The sequence below is a fragment of the Camellia sinensis genome, chromosome 10 (genome assembly GCF_055761805.1).
Source record: "Camellia sinensis isolate YWXY chromosome 10, ASM5576180v1, whole genome shotgun sequence".
Lineage (NCBI taxonomy): Eukaryota > Viridiplantae > Streptophyta > Magnoliopsida > Ericales > Theaceae > Camellia > Camellia sinensis.
Genome location: NC_138970.1, coordinates 131,369,508 through 131,387,273, shown reverse-complemented (window position 1 = coordinate 131,387,273; position 17,766 = coordinate 131,369,508). Strand labels below are relative to the sequence as shown.

Here is a 17,766-nt window from a genome sequence, read left to right as displayed (position 1 = left end):
AAAAAAGATCCAAAAACAAAAACCCAGAAACCTCTTGTGCAGAATCTCCACAATTCTCCAATAATCATCAAGAAGAACAAGAACAAAACAAAGTTCTAAAATTGCTTTGTGAAGTCATATTATCTTGTAGGAAGTGGCATCTCTGAATTCATCATCATCTGATAGCAAAGTTACAATGGATTTATGAAGGTTTCACTTATCATTTGACCAATATATATATATATATATATATAAATAAATACTCATAAAATGACATTTATAAAGGATAGTATAGCACAAATTGTGAAGAATGGGCTTGTGAAAGAAGCTCATGCAGTTCTTGAGAAAAATCCATTTGGTGATGTTATGTCCATGACAAATATGATTATTGGGTATTTTCATATTGATGAGGTTCAAACTGCAATTAAACTTTTTCAGTTGATGCCTATTTGGGATACAAAATTGTGGAATGCTACAGTATTGGATTAGGTGAAAAAGATCATGGCGAGAATGGCTTCAAATTGTTCATGAGACTAAAAGAACTAAGTTTTCCTATGGATGAAGCTATATTTACTAGCGTGCTGACAATATGTTCAAGCTTGCCGACCGTGAATCTTGGCAAACAGACTCATGCACAAATCATTAAGATGGGTTTTAATTCTTTTAGTGCAGTTTGTAATCCAATGGTTACTATGTATGCTAGATGTGGAAACATGAATTCTACCTTGATGGAATTCTCTTCTATGCCTAGTCATGATGTCAGGATGAGGAATTCTATAATATGTGGTAGGTGAGATTGCAAGGAAAAAGGTAATGGAGTTAGAGCTTTTTAATTCCGGTGTCTATATGGGTTCAAATAAAATTTTCATTCTCATGGGGTCATCGGGGGGGGGGGGGGGGGGAGGGGGGTCAACCATCCTGTGTAAAATTTGCCTTGACTTGGTCATCCAGGGGACATCCGGTGGTGAAAATACAACGGCCATGAATAACGATTTGATGAAATGTACAAAGCATCCTCAGTTTGGTGAAATATTTGTTATTTTCTCAATTTGATACAGGTTTGGTGAAGCCATTGGAGCACAAAAAAAAAAAAAAAAAAAAAAAAAAAGGTACTTTTTCACCAAATTTGAATTTGATGATGGATTTGGTGCAACGTTAGAGATGGACTTAGAGTTTAGGGTTTTGGATTTTGAGTTTTAAAATGAGTTTTCAAAAATCTTAAACCAAACAAGTTTTGGATTTTGAGTTTTGAAAAATGAATTTGAAAATTGAACCAAATGCATCCTCACCTTTTCGTTGGTGTGTTCATGAATGTCAGATGGATTCATGCTTTACTTGGTTGCAACTTTACTTTTTTGAGTGTCAAATTTTCAAGCCAAAAACTTCAAGGAGCTATCATGTTAAAAGAACTATTATTCTAAGGAAGTAGGGGAGAAAATAGGGTATAGCGTTTTCAACACTTTGGTGTGCAATGAGAATTTTTGCTTTTTCAGGTGTGTATTTGCTTTGATGACCATGATTTTCTTTAATAGTAATTTTACTTAAGGTTATCATTGTAATAAATATTAGGAAAATTTAGCTAAAACTCCTTTATTGGACTCTTGTTTGGTAAAAATGATATCCCAATTTTATTTTTGCTTCATAAACCCTCTAAGGAGGAGGCGCATAATCTGAGCAATGTCAAACAGAGTAGCAATGTCAAACAGAGTAACATGTTATTATTTACATTAATTTCGACGGTAATTTTATTTATTTATTTAAATTTCATAGTCAACATAGATCTTATTTGTAACGCCCTCAAAATAAACCCATTATATACATCATTGACATGCAATATTAAAAGAAAACAATTCATTATCCCATTCATCAGAGTATTATTAAATAAAAATATTACATGTAATACCAAATTAAATGCCCTACGGGCTTACATTATGAGTTCTAACTCAAATACAAATAAAGCCCTAGGCTTGATTATATATCAAATAAAAACAAATAACTAAAGATGATCTTCAGAATCCAAAAGCTAAATCCTTCCAAGCTAAGTCCTTGGAGGTAGCTTATCACCTGAACCTGAAAATGATGTTCCCATAAAGGGTGAGCCACAGCCCAGTAGAAAAATACTAAACCAAATATAAGCATTGAATAAAGCATTAGCATTCAATAGATGGTTAACCAAGATAATCAATTACATCATTTTACAGTCTCATGACAATATTGTCTAAGACACGTTTTACTTTCCAACTTTATCAATATGGCTCAGAACCTGGCCAAACTTACAACAGTGAACTATATATATTATATTCACATTCTTCCAATGTCAACAAACAGATGAGACTCAGGCTCAAATCAAACACTTCATACTTCCAGTTTGATACACATTTTAGTGCTGTATCAAATAAAACACTTCAATATAAATAAGCACACATAAAAGTGATGCTAATGGAGTCCATCCCCTATCTCCTCCCAAACAAAATCCGGTTTAGAGGTCCATCCCCTATCTTCCCCTAAACCGTGGAGTACATCCCCTATCTCCTCCCACACAAAACAATATATATGCAAATGCAATGCTCAATCAATACACGTATTTTTTGTATTAATGCAATAGTCAAAATTAATGACTTAACCAATGTGATTAGTTTCAGTTATTCCTAATCCACATGCAATGTCTACAACAAACACGACTATCCTCCACCGATAGCCCAAAACAGTTATTTGTAGACTGGAAATAAATATATCAACAATTCAATAGGCGAGTGATTTTAATTGTCCAACTACACCATTTAATCAATGAATTGCTCAATTTCATGCATTTAACCAATTTCCCCAATTTTCTTAAATTAATTATACAAATTAATTTATTAATACAACTAGGGTTTTCCCAAAATTACCAAAGTACTCCCAACATATCAAAATACCAAAACTTAGGACAAAACTTATAGGATGGAGTAGGAAATCCCTACCTTGAAGTGAAGAACTCGAATGGATAAGATGAAGATGAAGACCCAAATTCCAAAGTGCTCCAAACCACCAAACGTTCAGATTAAATGGAAGCCCTCGACTCACTCTATCTTTTTAACAAAGGACTTAGGGTAGAAATACACTCTAAGTAGATCAAACCTAAGAGAGAAGGTGTGTAGGGAGAGGGAGAAGACGGTTCTAGGGTTTTAAAATCAAAAGGGAGATGAAAAATGATCCTGAAAGTCGGATCTCGGATTTTTATACCAGTCGCCCCGCTCGAGCGTGGAAACCCCCGCTCGAGCGCCACTCACAGACTCCCGCTCGAGCGGCCAAACTCCCGCTCGAGCGGCGAGTGCACTCTCCCAGAAGTTTTTGCAGACAGGTCCACGCTCGAGCGCCCAACTCCCCGCTCGAGCGTCACTCACGACTTCCCGCTCGAGCGTCCAATCCCCCGCTCGAGCGGCCAACACTACACAGGACATATTGGATGGGTGTATTCCCCGCTCGAGCATCCAAACCCCCGCTCGAGCGGACAAGCCAAAATCTGGGCAACTAGACTTGGTTCCTACGCTCAACTAACCTACTCCAAAACTTCCCAACACAACCCAAGACTCAAAATAAGAAAATAATGAATGACAACAACAATTATACAATGACGGAATCTACGGAACCTAAGTTCGGATACAATAATCAAATGGGAAAAGACCGGGGTCGCTATAACCTCCCCCCCTTAAAAGAATTTCGTCCCCGAAATTAAGCATAAGTTTGTAAATAAAACAAATTTTTCTCAATTCTCAAAGATATTGTATAACAACAATAAACATCTTGACCCAATACTGGTCACTTCATCTCTTTATCAAAGGGTATCTCACAATATATATAAAACAACATATATTTCAACCTATATCATTATTATGGATTATTCCTTTTAATGTTAACAATTCCCATATCATATTCAATCGCATGATATAAACAACACATTCAACGATGTACTCAATAAATGCAATATTACACTAAACTTCTACAATGAAGCAAGTTTCAAGATACACTCATTTATCAAAACATACTCAACGTTTTACAACTTAAGACACATGTAAAGCTCTTAAGTTTAACAATATTACAAAATCTAAATACTAGATTACAAATCGACAAACATGTCCGGGTATTTTTCGTGGACTTCCAACTCACGTTCCCAAGTGGCTTCCTCCACTCCGTGATGTTTCCACAAAACTTTGACCAAAGGGATGGTTTTGCCTCGCAAAACCTGATCCCGCCTATCCAAGACCCGAACCGGTCTCTCCTCATACGAAACATCCTCATCAACCACTAAATCGGTCCAATCCAACACATGTGATGGATCCGGCTCATACTTCCGAAGCATACTCACATGAAACACGTCATGTACTCCGGACAACTGCGGTGGCAAAGCTAGACGATAAGCAGTCTCGCCAATCCTCTCAAGGATCTCAAAAGGACCAATGAATCGAGGGGACAACTTCCCGCTCTTCCCAAACCTCATCAATCCCCGTCTTGGTGATATCTTCAAAAAGACATGATCACCAACCTCAAACACCAAAGGTCTCCTCCTACGGTCGGCAAAAGATTTCTGACGACTCTGGGCTGTAACAAGCCTCTTACGGATAAGCTCAACCTTCTCCGTCGTTTCCCTCACTAACTCCGGACCCAACAGAGGTGCATCACCCACCTCGGCCCAACAAATAGGAGACCTACACGGTCGGCCGTATAAGGCCTCGAACGGTGCCATACCGATACTAGACTGGAAGCTGTTGTTGTAGGCAAACTCCACTAATGGCAAGTGCCTCTCCCATGACCCGCTAAAGTCAAGAACACAACCCCGAAGCATATCTTCAAGGATCTGAATAGTACGCTCAGAGTGCCCATCAGTCTGAGGATGATAAGCTGTGCTAAAGGTCAACTTAGTACCTAAGGCGCTCTGCAAGCTCTGCCATAATCTGGCAGTAAAACGAGGGTCCCTATTGGAGACGATCGTCACTGGAACCCCGTGCAACCTCACTATGTCCCGAATATACAAGTCGGCAAGATGATCTACTGAATCTCTAACGCGCATAGGAATGAAGTGCGCCGACTTAGTCAACCGGTCTACAACCACCCAAATAGCATCACTGCCCCGCTGAGTCCTCGAAAGACCTACAACGAAGTCCATAGTGACATGCTCCCACTTCCACTCGGCAATAGGCAAGGGTTGCAACAAACCCGCTGGCCTCTGATGTTCGGCCTTCACTTGCTGACAAATAAGGCACTTAGACACGAAAGCTGCCACATCTCTCTTCATACCCCACCACCATAACTGGCGACCCAAATCCCGATACATCTTAGTACCTCCCGGATGCACCGCAAGGCGTGAATGATGAAACTCTCGGAGTACCTCCTCTCGATGAGACTCCGGCACAAACAGACGGTCTCGGTATCTCACACTCAGGTCGGGATACACCGTCAAACCTTTCTCAACCTTCCCACTAGAAATCTTCTCACGGAGGGATTCTACCTCAAGGTCGCCCCTCTGAGCCTCTAACACTCGAGTCACAAGTGTAGGTTGTGCAACAACAGAAAACAAGGCCGCAGCCTCAGTGCACCTAACATCTCCCACTCTCGGATGGCTATAGTAGCTATGTCACCAACAGGTTTCCTGCTAAGGGCGTCGGCCACAACATTGGCCTTTCCCGGATGATAATGCAATTCAAAGTCATAATCCTCAATAAATTCCATCCGCCTCCTCTGCCTCAAGTTCAAGTCTTTCTGTGTGAACAGATATTTCAGACTCTTATGATCCGAGAATACCTCGAACCTCTCACCGTAAAGATAATGTCTCCAAATCTTCAAGGTAAATATCACAGCTGCTAACTCTAAATCATGCGTAGGGTAATTCTGCTCGTGAATTTTCAACTGACGTGAGCCATAGGCAACTACTTTCCCCTCTTGCATTAACACACAACCCAGACCCTCTCGTGAGGCGTCACAATAGACTGTATAACCCAACCCTCTCTCTGGAATAATCAATACTGGAGCGGTGGTCAGTCTAACTTTTAACTCCTGAAACGACTTTTCACAAGTCTCACTCCATACAAATTTGACTCCCTTCCGAGTCAATCTAGTCAAAGGCGAAGCTAATCTGGAGAAATCTTTCACAAACCGACGGTAATACCCAGCTAATCCCAGAAAACTGCGGATCTCAAATACACTCTTAGGCTGTGCCCAATCTTGCACTGCCTTCACCTTAGATGTATCAACAGACACTCCTTCCCCGGATACCACGTGGCCTAAGAATTTGACTTCCCTCAGCCAGAACGCAGACTTCCCAAACTTGGCATACAGCCTATGGGCTCTAAGTAACTCAAGCACCACCCTCAAGTGTGACTCATGCTCTTCCTCAGAAGGCGAATAGATAAGGATGTCGTCCACAAAAACGACTACAAAACGATCTAAAAATTCCGGAATATCCGGTTCATCAAATCCATAAATACTGCCGGTGCATTGGTGAGCCCAAATGGCATCACCAAAAACTCATAGTGGCCATACCTCGTACGGAATGTCGTCTTTGGAATATCCTCCTCCCTGACTCTCAACTGATGATAACCTGATCTCAAGTCTATCTTCGAGAAACAACGGGAACCTTTCAACTGATCGAACAGATCATCTATACGGGGCATAGGGTACTTATTCTTAACCGTAGCCCGATTCAATTTCCGATAATCTATACAAAGTCTCAAAGCGCCACCTTTCTTTTTAACAAAGAGGGCCGGTGCTCCCCAAGGCGAAACACTAGGACGTATAAAGCCTTTATCTAACAACTCCTGGAGTTGGACCTTCAACTCAACTAACTCAGCTGGGGCAAAACGATAAGGTGCCATAGAAATCGGCGCCGTGCCGGGCACTAGGTCAATAGAGAACTCAATCTCTCGATGCGGTGGCAAACCAACAAGATCCTCGGGAAAGACGTTCGAGTACTCACAAACCACCCTTGGCAACACAATCTGAGTCTCAACATCCTCACTAATCGAAAGGTTAGCAAGTAGACCACTAAGCTCGCTCCGCCCTCGCGGATCAAACCCCAGTGGCAACACATTACCAACCCGATCCCCCAGAAAATGAAAATATTCTCCGTTCACGGTACAACAAGTGACCCTCTGGCGGTAGCAATCAATAACTGCCCGGTATGACGATAACCAGTCCATACCCAAAATAACATCAAAACCTCTCATAGGCATAACTACAAATGAAAATGGGATTCTATGGTAATCGACCTCTATATCACAACCCCTAACACCGTGTTTCAAAATCAATTCACCCCCAAGAGGCGACACTACACAAATAGGAGATGCTAACTGTGCTAACTCCAACTCCAAAACAGATGCAAATGCAGCAGACACAAAGGAATGAGATGCACCCGTATCAATCAAAACATTAGCAACCGAGTTGCAAAACAAGAAAGTACCTCTCACAACAGATGGAGCCGGTACAAGATCCTGCGCGGTAACAGCATACATGCGCCCAGATGACCTCTGATCAACCTGCTCACCCCTAGGAGCATAAGATTGCTGCACCGACTGAGACGATGAAGCCCCCTGATTGGCCCTCGAGGCCTGACCCGACTGAGCTGGCTGTTGACCCTGAATCTGCCTCAAACCAGATGCACTATAGCGACCCCGGTCTTCTCCCATTTGATTATTGTATCCGGACTTAGGTTCCGTAGATTCTGTCATTGTATAACGGTTGTTGTTGTCCCTTATTTCTCATTTGGAATTATAGGATGTGTTGGGCAGGTTTGTTTCAGGTTGGTTGGGTTTAGAAATCATGTGTTGCTGTCCAGTATTTTGGATCTTCGCTCGAGCGAGGAGTTTGTCGCTCGAGCGAGCTGTTGTTTTTGGTTCTTCGCTCGAGCCGGGGTTTGGTAGCTCGAGCGAGAGTTTGTTTCTGGTTTGGACCTGTAGCTTTGCATTCTTGGCTCGAGCGAGCTTTTATTCACTCGAGCGAGTTAGTTCGTTCTTCGCTCGAGCAATTGTTCTTTCGCTCGAGCGTGTGTCTGGTTACAGACCTGAGGGTTTGAGTTCTTCGCTGGATCGAGCTTTCTTTCGCTCGAGCGAGCTTTTGGCTTGTTGGCTCGAGCAAGGCTTCCTTGGCTCGAGCGTAGTTTCTCTGTGTCTGGTCGCTCGAGCGACCAAGTCTTCGCTCGAGCGAGCCTGTCCAGTTTATATACGCAACAACGGGTTTTGATCAGTCTTTTTCACATTCTTTTTGATTCCAAACCCTAGGTCCGACTTCTCTCTCTCCCTATTCACCTTCTCTCTTAGATTTGATCCACTTAGGGTGTGTTTCTACCCTAGATCCTTCATTAGAAAGATAGAGGACGGCTTGGGCTTCGTTCTAATCTGAACATTTGGTGATTTGGAGCACATTGGAATTTGGGCATTTATCTCTATCTTCTCCATTCGGGTTATTTTCTTTGAGGTAGGGATTTCCTACTCCATTTTATAGGTTTTGTTCTAAGCTTTGGTAATTTGATATGTTGGGGATACTTTGGTAATTTTGGGAAAGACCCTAGTTGTATTATTGAATTAATTTGTATAAGTAATTCATGGAATTGGGAAAAGATGGTTAAATTCATGGAATTGGGGAATTCATTGGTTAAATAGCATAATTGGGTAATTGGAATCATTTGTTTATTGAATTGATGACATAGTTATTTTCAGTTTAGAAATAACTGTTTTGGGCTATCGGTGGAGGATAGTCGTGATTGTTGTAGACATTGCATGTGGATTAGGAATAACTGAAACTAATCACATTGGTTAAGTCATTAATTTTGACTATTGCATTGATACAGAAAATACGTGTATTGATTGAGCATTGCATTTGCATACATTGTTTTGTGTGTGGGAGGAGATAGGGGATGTACTCCACGGTTTAGGAGAAGATAGGGGATGGACCTCTAAACCGGATTTTTTTTGGGAGGAGATAGGGGATGGACTCCATTAGCATCACTTTTATGTGTGCTTATTTATATAGAAGTGTTTTATTGATACAGCACTAAAATGTGTATCAATTTGGAAGTATGAAGTGTTTGATTTGAGCTTGAGTCTCATTTGTTTGTTGATATTGGAAGGATGTGAATATGATATATGTGAATCACTGTTATAAGTTTGGCCAAGTTTTGAGCCATATTGATAAAATTGGAAAGTAAAATGTATCTTTGGCAATAGTGTCATGAGACTGTAAAATGAAGTAATTGATTATTTTGGTTAACCATCTGTTGAATGCTATTGCTTTATTCATTGCTTATATATGGTTTAGTATGTTTCTACTGGGCTGTGGCTCACCCTTTATGGGAACATCATTTTCAGGTTCAGGTGATAAGCTACCTCCAAGGACTTAGCTTGGGAGGGTTTGGCTTCTGGATTGAAGAAGACAACCTTTAGTTAATAGTTTTTATTTATTTGTACATGTAAACATTCAAGCCTAGGGCTTTTCTTGTATTGAGATTAGAACTCATATTTTTGAGTCCAAGTGTTGGCTTGGAAAGATGTAAGCCTGTAGGGCATTTTATTCGATGTTACATGTAATGATTTATTTAATAATACTCTGATGAATGAATTAATAAATTGTCTTCTTTAAATAATGCATGTCAATGTTATATAATGGGTTAATTTTGAGGGCGTTACATGCACCAGGTGTGCCACCCAACTGTGGGCAATACCTCTTCATATGCCCTGGCTGACCACACTGATAACACGAGAGTGGCTGGCCTCTACCCTGACTCTGGCTCTGAGATCGAGCCGCAGATGATGCTGCTCTCTGCACTCCTCCCCTCGGAGGACAAACTGGAGACTTGTGGCCCAGCTGGCCACACTTGAAACAGGTAATGTCTCCCTGACTGCCTTTCCCCGAACTAGCACTCGGCACAGGAAAAGTCGATCTAGAAAAGCTACCCTGAGACTGTTGGGGATTAAAACCCTTCTGTCTCCTACCATCACTCTGACCATCCTGACTCCTCTTGGAGCCCTTCTGTCCTTCCTCCTCCTCCTGCATCATGATTTCCATGTGGGCTGCAGCATCAACCAAACGCCCATAATCCCGAATCATAGTTCCCCCAACTCTCAGCTTGAGGCCATGCCTCAACTTCCTCTCAAACTCAATACAACGGCGTTCCTCAGACGCCACCAATTCAAGTGCAAACCTGGACAAACTAGTAAATGCAGCCTCAAACTCGGCCACTAAAGAACTCGACTGCTTAAGCTGGCAAAACTGGTCTCTCAGCTTCTCCCTAACTGCTGGAGATAAGAACTTCTCCTCGAAAGCATTCACAAAAGCCTCCCATGTACCTCCTATACGCCCCTTAGTGAACTTCCACCACTGACCCGCATCCCCCTTCAACTGGAATGATGCCAAGGTCACCTTCAACCCCTCGTCTTCGATGCCAAGCATCTCAAACGTCTTCGTTGTCTGTTCGAGCCATTCATCTGCCTTAAGCGGCTCTTTAGGATCACCCACAAATTCATCCGGATTAGATCGGAAGAACTCCCTCTTCAAAAAGGAAGGTCCTGCATCCGCAATAACAGCCTGAGCTTGATTCTCAGCCTTAAGAATGCCTACTGACTCCCTGAATGCCCCTACTATCTCTCGGGCTAAAGCACCCATAGCCTGCTGGCCTACTGGCTCGGCCACATTGGCCTGGCCAATTCCCTCATGAACTGCCGGAATCTCCTCTGGCACCAGTACCTCCTGCCTACCCGGCCTACCACGCCTACCGCGTCCTCGTGCTCGTCCTGACATCCTAATAAAGGAAAAAAAAAAGACGTTAGCACATTAATAAATGTGCCGAAACTAAACACTCGCGTCCTCATGCATTGGACAAAAAATAATTCATTCCACGTAAGCACATAATCACATAAGCACCTACGAATTTCATTCCCGGATAATGATAGTCCCAATGCGTTACTATAGTTCCGGTTGGAAACAGCAGTGATCAAGTGCCTTTCCAACAAGACTACTAGAAACTCAAGGGTCCAATCAACATCCCAGAAACTACATTCCATACCCACATAATCACATAAACATGTTATCACATAAGCATATAACATTACACTAAGTCTCTATCAAACGAGATCAACCCAATGTGATGCTAATCACGTCCCACGTACCCAAAGTATTCAAACCCGGTACGCTCTGATACCAAGTTGTAACGCCCTCAAAATAAACCCATTATATACATCATTGACATGCAATATTAAAAGAAAACAATTCATTATCCCATTCATCAGTGTATTATTAAATAAAAATATTACATGTAATACCAAATTAAATGCCCTATGGGCTTACATTATGAGTTCTAACTCAAATACAAATAAAGCCCTAGGCTTGATTATATATCAAATAAAAACAAATAACTAAAGATGATCTTCAGAATCCAAAAGCTAAATCCTTCCAAGCTAAGTCCTTGGAGGTAGCTTATCACCTGAACCTGAAAATGATGTTCCCATAAAGGGTGAGCCACAGCCCAGTAGAAAAATACTAAACCAAATATAAGCATTGAATAAAGCATTAGCATTCAATAGATGGTTAACCAAGATAATCAATTACATCATTTTACAGTCTCATGACAATATTGTCTAAGACACGTTTTACTTTCCAACTTTATCAATATGGCTCAGAACCTGGCCAAACTTACAACAGTGAACTATATATATTATATTCACATTCTTCCAATGTCAACAAACAGATGAGACTCAGGCTCAAATCAAACACTTCATACTTCCAGTTTGATACACATTTTAGTGCTGTATCAAATAAAACACTTCAATATAAATAAGCACACATAAAAGTGATGCTAATGGAGTCCATCCCCTATCTCCTCCCAAACAAAATCCGGTTTAGAGGTCCATCCCCTATCTTCCCCTAAACCGTGGAGTACATCCCCTATCTCCTCCCACACAAAACAATATATATGCAAATGCAATGCTCAATCAATACACGTATTTTCTGTATTAATGCAATAGTCAAAATTAATGACTTAACCAATGTGATTAGTTTCAGTTATTCCTAATCCACATGCAATGTCTACAACAAACACGACTATCCTCCACCGATAGCCCAAAACAGTTATTTCTAGACTGGAAATAAATATATCAACAATTCAATAGGCGAGTGATTTTACTTGTCCAACTACACCATTTAATCAATGAATTCCTCAATTTCATGCATTTAACCAATTTCCCCAATTTTCTTAAATTAATTATACAAATTAATTTATTAATACAACTAGGGTTTTCCCAAAATTACCAAAGTACTCCCAACATATCAAAATACCAAAACTTAGGACAAAACTTATAGGATGGAGTAGGAAATCCCTACCTTGAAGTGAAGAACTCGAATGGATAAGATGAAGATGAAGACCCAAATTCCAAAGTGCTCCAAACCACCAAACGTTCAGATTAAATGGAAGCCCTCGACTTACTCTATCTTTTTAACAAAGGACTTAGGGTAGAAATACACTCTAAGTAGATCAAACCTAAGAGAGAAGGTGTGTAGGGAGAGGGAGAAGACGGTTCTAGGGTTTTAAAATCAAAAGGGAGATGAAAAATGATCCTGAAAGTCGGATCTCGGATTTTTATACCAGTCGCCCCGCTCGAGCGGCCAAACTCCCGCTCGAGCGGCGAGTGCACTCTCCCAGAAGTTTTTGCAGACAGGTCCACGCTCGAGCGCCCAACTCCCCGCTCGAGCGTCACTCACGACTTCCCGCTCGAGCGTCCAATCCCCCGCTCGAGTGGCCAACACTACACAGGACATATTGGATGGGTGTATTCCCCGCTCGAGCGTCCAAACCCCCGCTCGAGCGGACAAGCCAAAATCTGGGCAACTAGACTTGGTTCCTAAGCTCAACCAACCTGCTCCAAAACTTTCCAACACAACCCAAGACTCAAAATAAGAAAATAATGAATGACAACAACAATTATACAATGACAGAATCTACGGAACCTAAGTCCGCATACAATAATCGAATGGGAAAAGACCGGGGTCGCTATATTATTTAATAGATCTTGATGAGAGAATTCTAAAAATACTAATTTTATTAAAAATTGACATCTAAATCAAAAGATAAATTATTTTAAAGTTTAAAATTTTGGTAATACTGGTATGTGTTGGACTTTTTAACAATTTTATTTTATCATTATCCTTAATGCATTAAAGTTTTATTATGAGAGGGTTTTGACCTAATTTCCATAAATATTAAAAGAATTTAATGATGTGTCTTGAAGTAAATATTGGTGTGTAAGAGCATCTCCAATGTTTACACTTTTTTTTTTTTTTTAATGTCAAATTTGAATGAAAATTTAAGTAATAACTTCATCTGACTACTGGTCGACCGGAAGGACAAATGAGGATGTCTGGCCGGTCGACTAGCTAGTATAAATTTTCCAAAATTCTGAAACAAAGTTTGTAAGGAGGTGGTCAACAGGTGAACAACTGGTCGATTTTCCAATTCTCCTCCACTGTCCAACAGCCTATAAAGGTAATGGCTATCTACAGTAATTTGGTGAAAAGTTCCAGCATTCTCAATTTGAAGAAAAAATAAAATATCTCAATTTGATATTGATTTGATATTAACATTGGAGTACCAATTTTGTATGTTTTTCATCAAATTTAAATTTGATAAAACAAAAAATGAATCATTGAAGACGCTCTAAGTAGAAGCTCCAATGAAAAATCATGACAACTAATTTAAAATGACAATTTTACCCTTAAAGTACGTATAAAGGTTTAAATTAACATTTTTACCCTTCATTTCAATGACCAAAATGTCCTCAAGAGTATTGTATTTCTTTATTACATTGTGGGAGCTTCTATATATCTCTCTTTGGACACACAAGCTAAGAAGAAAATATGAATATGACAGTTAAAAATTAAAAAGAAAAAAACTAATAATTTTTTCAACTAGACAAATTCTTAAGAAAAAAATTTATACCATGTTTGGATTGCAGCTTTAGTTTGAATATTTTCGAAGTCTGATCATGTTAATGCAGTTCTATTATTGGTTTGAATGCTTTACCATCACTTTATAGTTTGAAGATTTTGCAAACCACAATGCTTTTGAGCTGCTAGAGAAATATGGTTCTACTCATCTTGTCTTCAATGATGATATCCAGGTATATGGCAACATGGTGGTGGATCAGTTTTAATTTTTAAGTTCTTATTAGGCTTGTTTGGTAGAACTTAAAAGCTGCTTATTTACCAAACACTACTCTACTGCTTAAATCTATAATCCCAGAGTTACACCAAACAGGTTACCAGCTTATGCTCACAACTGTAAGCTATTGTAACACCCCAAAAATTGGGCAGGGTATATCTATTTATGCTACAAAACCCACCTGATAGACAAACACATATATAAAGCTAACTATTCCGTACATCCATTTCCAGTAAATCCCAAATGCTAAATACATGTTGTTCACATCTCAATGCCTCAGTTCCAACCCCAAGCATACATTTTACAACAAGTATGAAATGGAAGCAAAACAGATAACAAGTGCCCTACATGCTTACAAATTTATCCAACATTCTTGGTTACACAAAATGGAGTTTGAACTCAGCGCAAATACAGCCCTGGGCTTACGTTCAACAAATAACAATAAAACAAAAATGAAGCCTCAGCTCCGAGTCCTCCCAAGTCAATGCCTTGGTGGAAACATAGCACCTGTACCTGAAATGGTTTCCCTTATAGGGTGAGCCACAGCCCAGTAGAGATATACTATACAACATATGAACCATGACAAGACTAAAGAGGAGTATGCTCATGCCATGCTCATGATAAAACAATTTATCTCTTTTTATTTATTTATTTATTATAAAGCATGCAATACTAAGATGCAACAACAGATATAAAATCATTTCCATTTTAAACCATATATGTTACATGAATACAGGCTCTGTAAATCTCTAGGTGAGTGTCTACAAGTAGGCCCTAATGCACTACCACTATCATTTTTACCAGTAAGCTGGAAGGCTGGACACCTAACCGCGCGGTTCTACACCCCTTACCCAGATTCACCAAGTATTTATCTTTTCGCAAACAGATACATTTCCAAACATTTCTCAAAACAGATACATTTCCAATGAAATGAATGTAATACAATGTCCAATGCAACAAATGAGGAATGTGTTTCAATTTTCCTAAGTCTCATGCATTTCTACAACAATCATGGCTATCCTCCACCAATAACCCAAAATAGATATTTCTAAATAGATATTTAAACAATTAAATTCCAAAAATTTTGATAAATACAATCTATTCCACATCTCATCAAATATGAACAAGTACACTAGTTTTCATATCAAAATCACGCCCAGTAACCTCTCAAGGTCCATTTCTAACCGTGTCGGTTTTATTCCAACAGATACATTGAGCAAAATAATACCGTTAATGCCCAAGAAAACATCATTTTCTTTCCAAACTCATTCTCCAAGCATTATTCAATCATGACATCCTATTTTGATCGGAAGCTCCAAAAGTTAAGTGTAATTCCTTTGTTTTCTTTAAAAATGCTCTTTTGATCACAAACCAGTAAAAAATTCAAAACCAATCGAATCGAAGTCCCTTTTTGTTCAAATTTAAAACATAACTCTTTCATAACCTTACAAACATATTCCAAGTTTACACTTTCGCAATTTGGGCATCAACTTTTTACTTTTTCTCAAAATTTCTCTTTTAAGCAAATAAATCACAAATATTTCAAAAATTCTAATTGTAACAACCCTCACTTCAACTTAGTCATACTTGCATACATTTATGTATGATCTTGTTTTGTTATGTGCATTTGCAAATCTTGTCTTGTTTTACTTGAGTGTTTCTTGCATACTTTGTTCTTGCCTGGTATGTTGCCGAGGTCATCTTAAGCCTAGACACCTTCGAACCTTTCTACACTTAGAACTATCTTGTAACCACTTCGGTTGACCTCCATCTTCACCCTGGCATATTGGCCGAGATGTCATTATCTAGGCCGAGGTGTTCATCACCAAGGTCGAGATGTGTACTATCTAGGCCGAGACGTTACCTTTGCACCTAAGTGACCTTGTCCTGGAGTGGTATGACCTAGACCGAGGTGTGGCACATCTAGGCCAAGGTGTGGCACAGCTTAGTCAAGAGTTGTCCTTCCTAGCCGAGGTCATTGTCACCTTAGTTGCCGAAGCTTTGTCCTTAGCCCATGTCATCACTTGCCGGAGTGCCTTACCGAGTAGCTTGTTAGATACACTTTGTCATGGTCTTGTCTTGTCAAGTCAGTCACCTTTTTGAGTAGAGCCAATCAGCCGATGCCACGTGTCCCAGCAGAGGGTTAAGTCAGTGGCTGTCGAGAAAACATATCATTTTGTATCAAATCTTGTCTTTTAGAGAGAGAGGCTCTAGGAAGGAAGGAGAAGTTTTGAGTAAGAGAGAGTGAACTTCCAAGCTTGATCGTTGGAGTTTGAACCGTTAGATTCAAGTTTTGAGGTTAGAATCTTAACCTACTCTTGTTGTTCTTATTGATCATCTAGCTGCATTGCACGATCAAACCTGTTCTGCACGTCGTGCATTGATTTAAAGTTGGTTTTAGAAAGACAAAACGGTTTTCATGTGTTCTTGAAGAAAAGTCTTTTTTTGATCCGAAAGTTTGCATCTAGAACCATGTTTTTGTGTTTGTTTTCGTAAGATCTTCGAGTATGGGTACCCAGGTCCATGATTTCGGATTCTTAGCATGAAATCTCAGATTTTGTAATAGCAAGTTTTAATCGTTGCATTCATCTTCCTCATGTTCATGTTCTTCATGTTCGTCATGTTCTTCAAGAGAGGGAAACCCAGATTTTCCCGACTCCATTTCCTTGACTGTGGCCATCGAGGCCACACCTCGGTAAGGAGGTGTGGGACCTCGGCCTAGACCTGGTGGTTGCCCAGCTTGTTTTCCAGCGATAAGGAACTGTGTTTTGATCTGATTTGACTTAGTTTTCGAAGAATGCCGAGGTCATTTGCATGCATGGAAGACTTGTTTTGAGAAGTGCATTCAATAGATTTTGCCATGTGTTTGTAGGACCTGGACTTGCCTTGACCCGACGTTCGAAGAACTATGTGAGTGGTATTTTTAATAAAGTTATGTTATCAATGTTTTGATGAGCTTTGCTTTGCCTTGGTTTGAAAAGTATTTGTTAAGCATGAATGATCGTCCCTATTTTGGTATATCAAGCATTATCTTGTTTTGTTGACCTCCTCGGAAAGTTCTTAGTGTCAAGGGACTATAATGCAACTGAACATCTTGCTTTGAAAGTCCTTAGTGTCAGTGGACTATAATGCAACTGCACATCTTGTTTTGAAAGTCCTTAGTGTCAGGGGACTATAATGCAAGTGCACATCTTGTTTTGAAAGTCCTTAGTGTCAGGGGACTATAATGCAACTGCACATCTTGTTTTGAAAGTCCTTACTGTCAGGAGACTATAATGCAACTGCACATCTTGTTTTGAAAGTCCCTTGTGCTGGAGGACTCTAAACTTTCGTAGTACTCTCGTGTTAGGGGGCTACGGGCCATCGTAACATAGGTCCTTTGTGCTAGAGGACTCTAAAATTTTGTAGCACCCTTGTTGAGATATCTCCCTTGCTTTGTTTTGTTTTGCCACTGACGGTTTACCGCATGGGTTTGTTTGTCTGGAATGTCATAATTTGTAATATGCCGATGCTAGTAAGCATCCCTCGAATCCTTGAAGATTTGTCAGATGGACAAGGTCCATCCCTTGTTATATAAGTTTTGACATGTATTGTTTTGAAAGGACTTCGGC

The 17,766-nt window shown here is 40.0% G+C and overlaps 2 protein-coding genes across 2 annotated transcripts in view; one reads left to right on the top strand and one right to left on the bottom strand.

Annotated features, from left to right (window-relative positions):
- Window positions 1-17,766, bottom strand: part of LOC114306887 (azadirone synthase LFS) — a 175,017-nt gene that overhangs the window by 70,618 nt on the left and 86,633 nt on the right. The window lies entirely within an intron of this gene.
- LOC114258903 (NADP-dependent malic enzyme) overlaps window positions 1-17,766 on the top strand; it is an 82,655-nt gene that overhangs the window by 709 nt on the left and 64,180 nt on the right. The window contains exon 2 of the mRNA XM_082893271.1: window positions 14,031-14,114. Within this exon, the coding sequence (XP_082749397.1) occupies window positions 14,031-14,114 (84 nt within the window). The remainder of the gene's footprint in view (window positions 1-14,030; window positions 14,115-17,766) is intronic.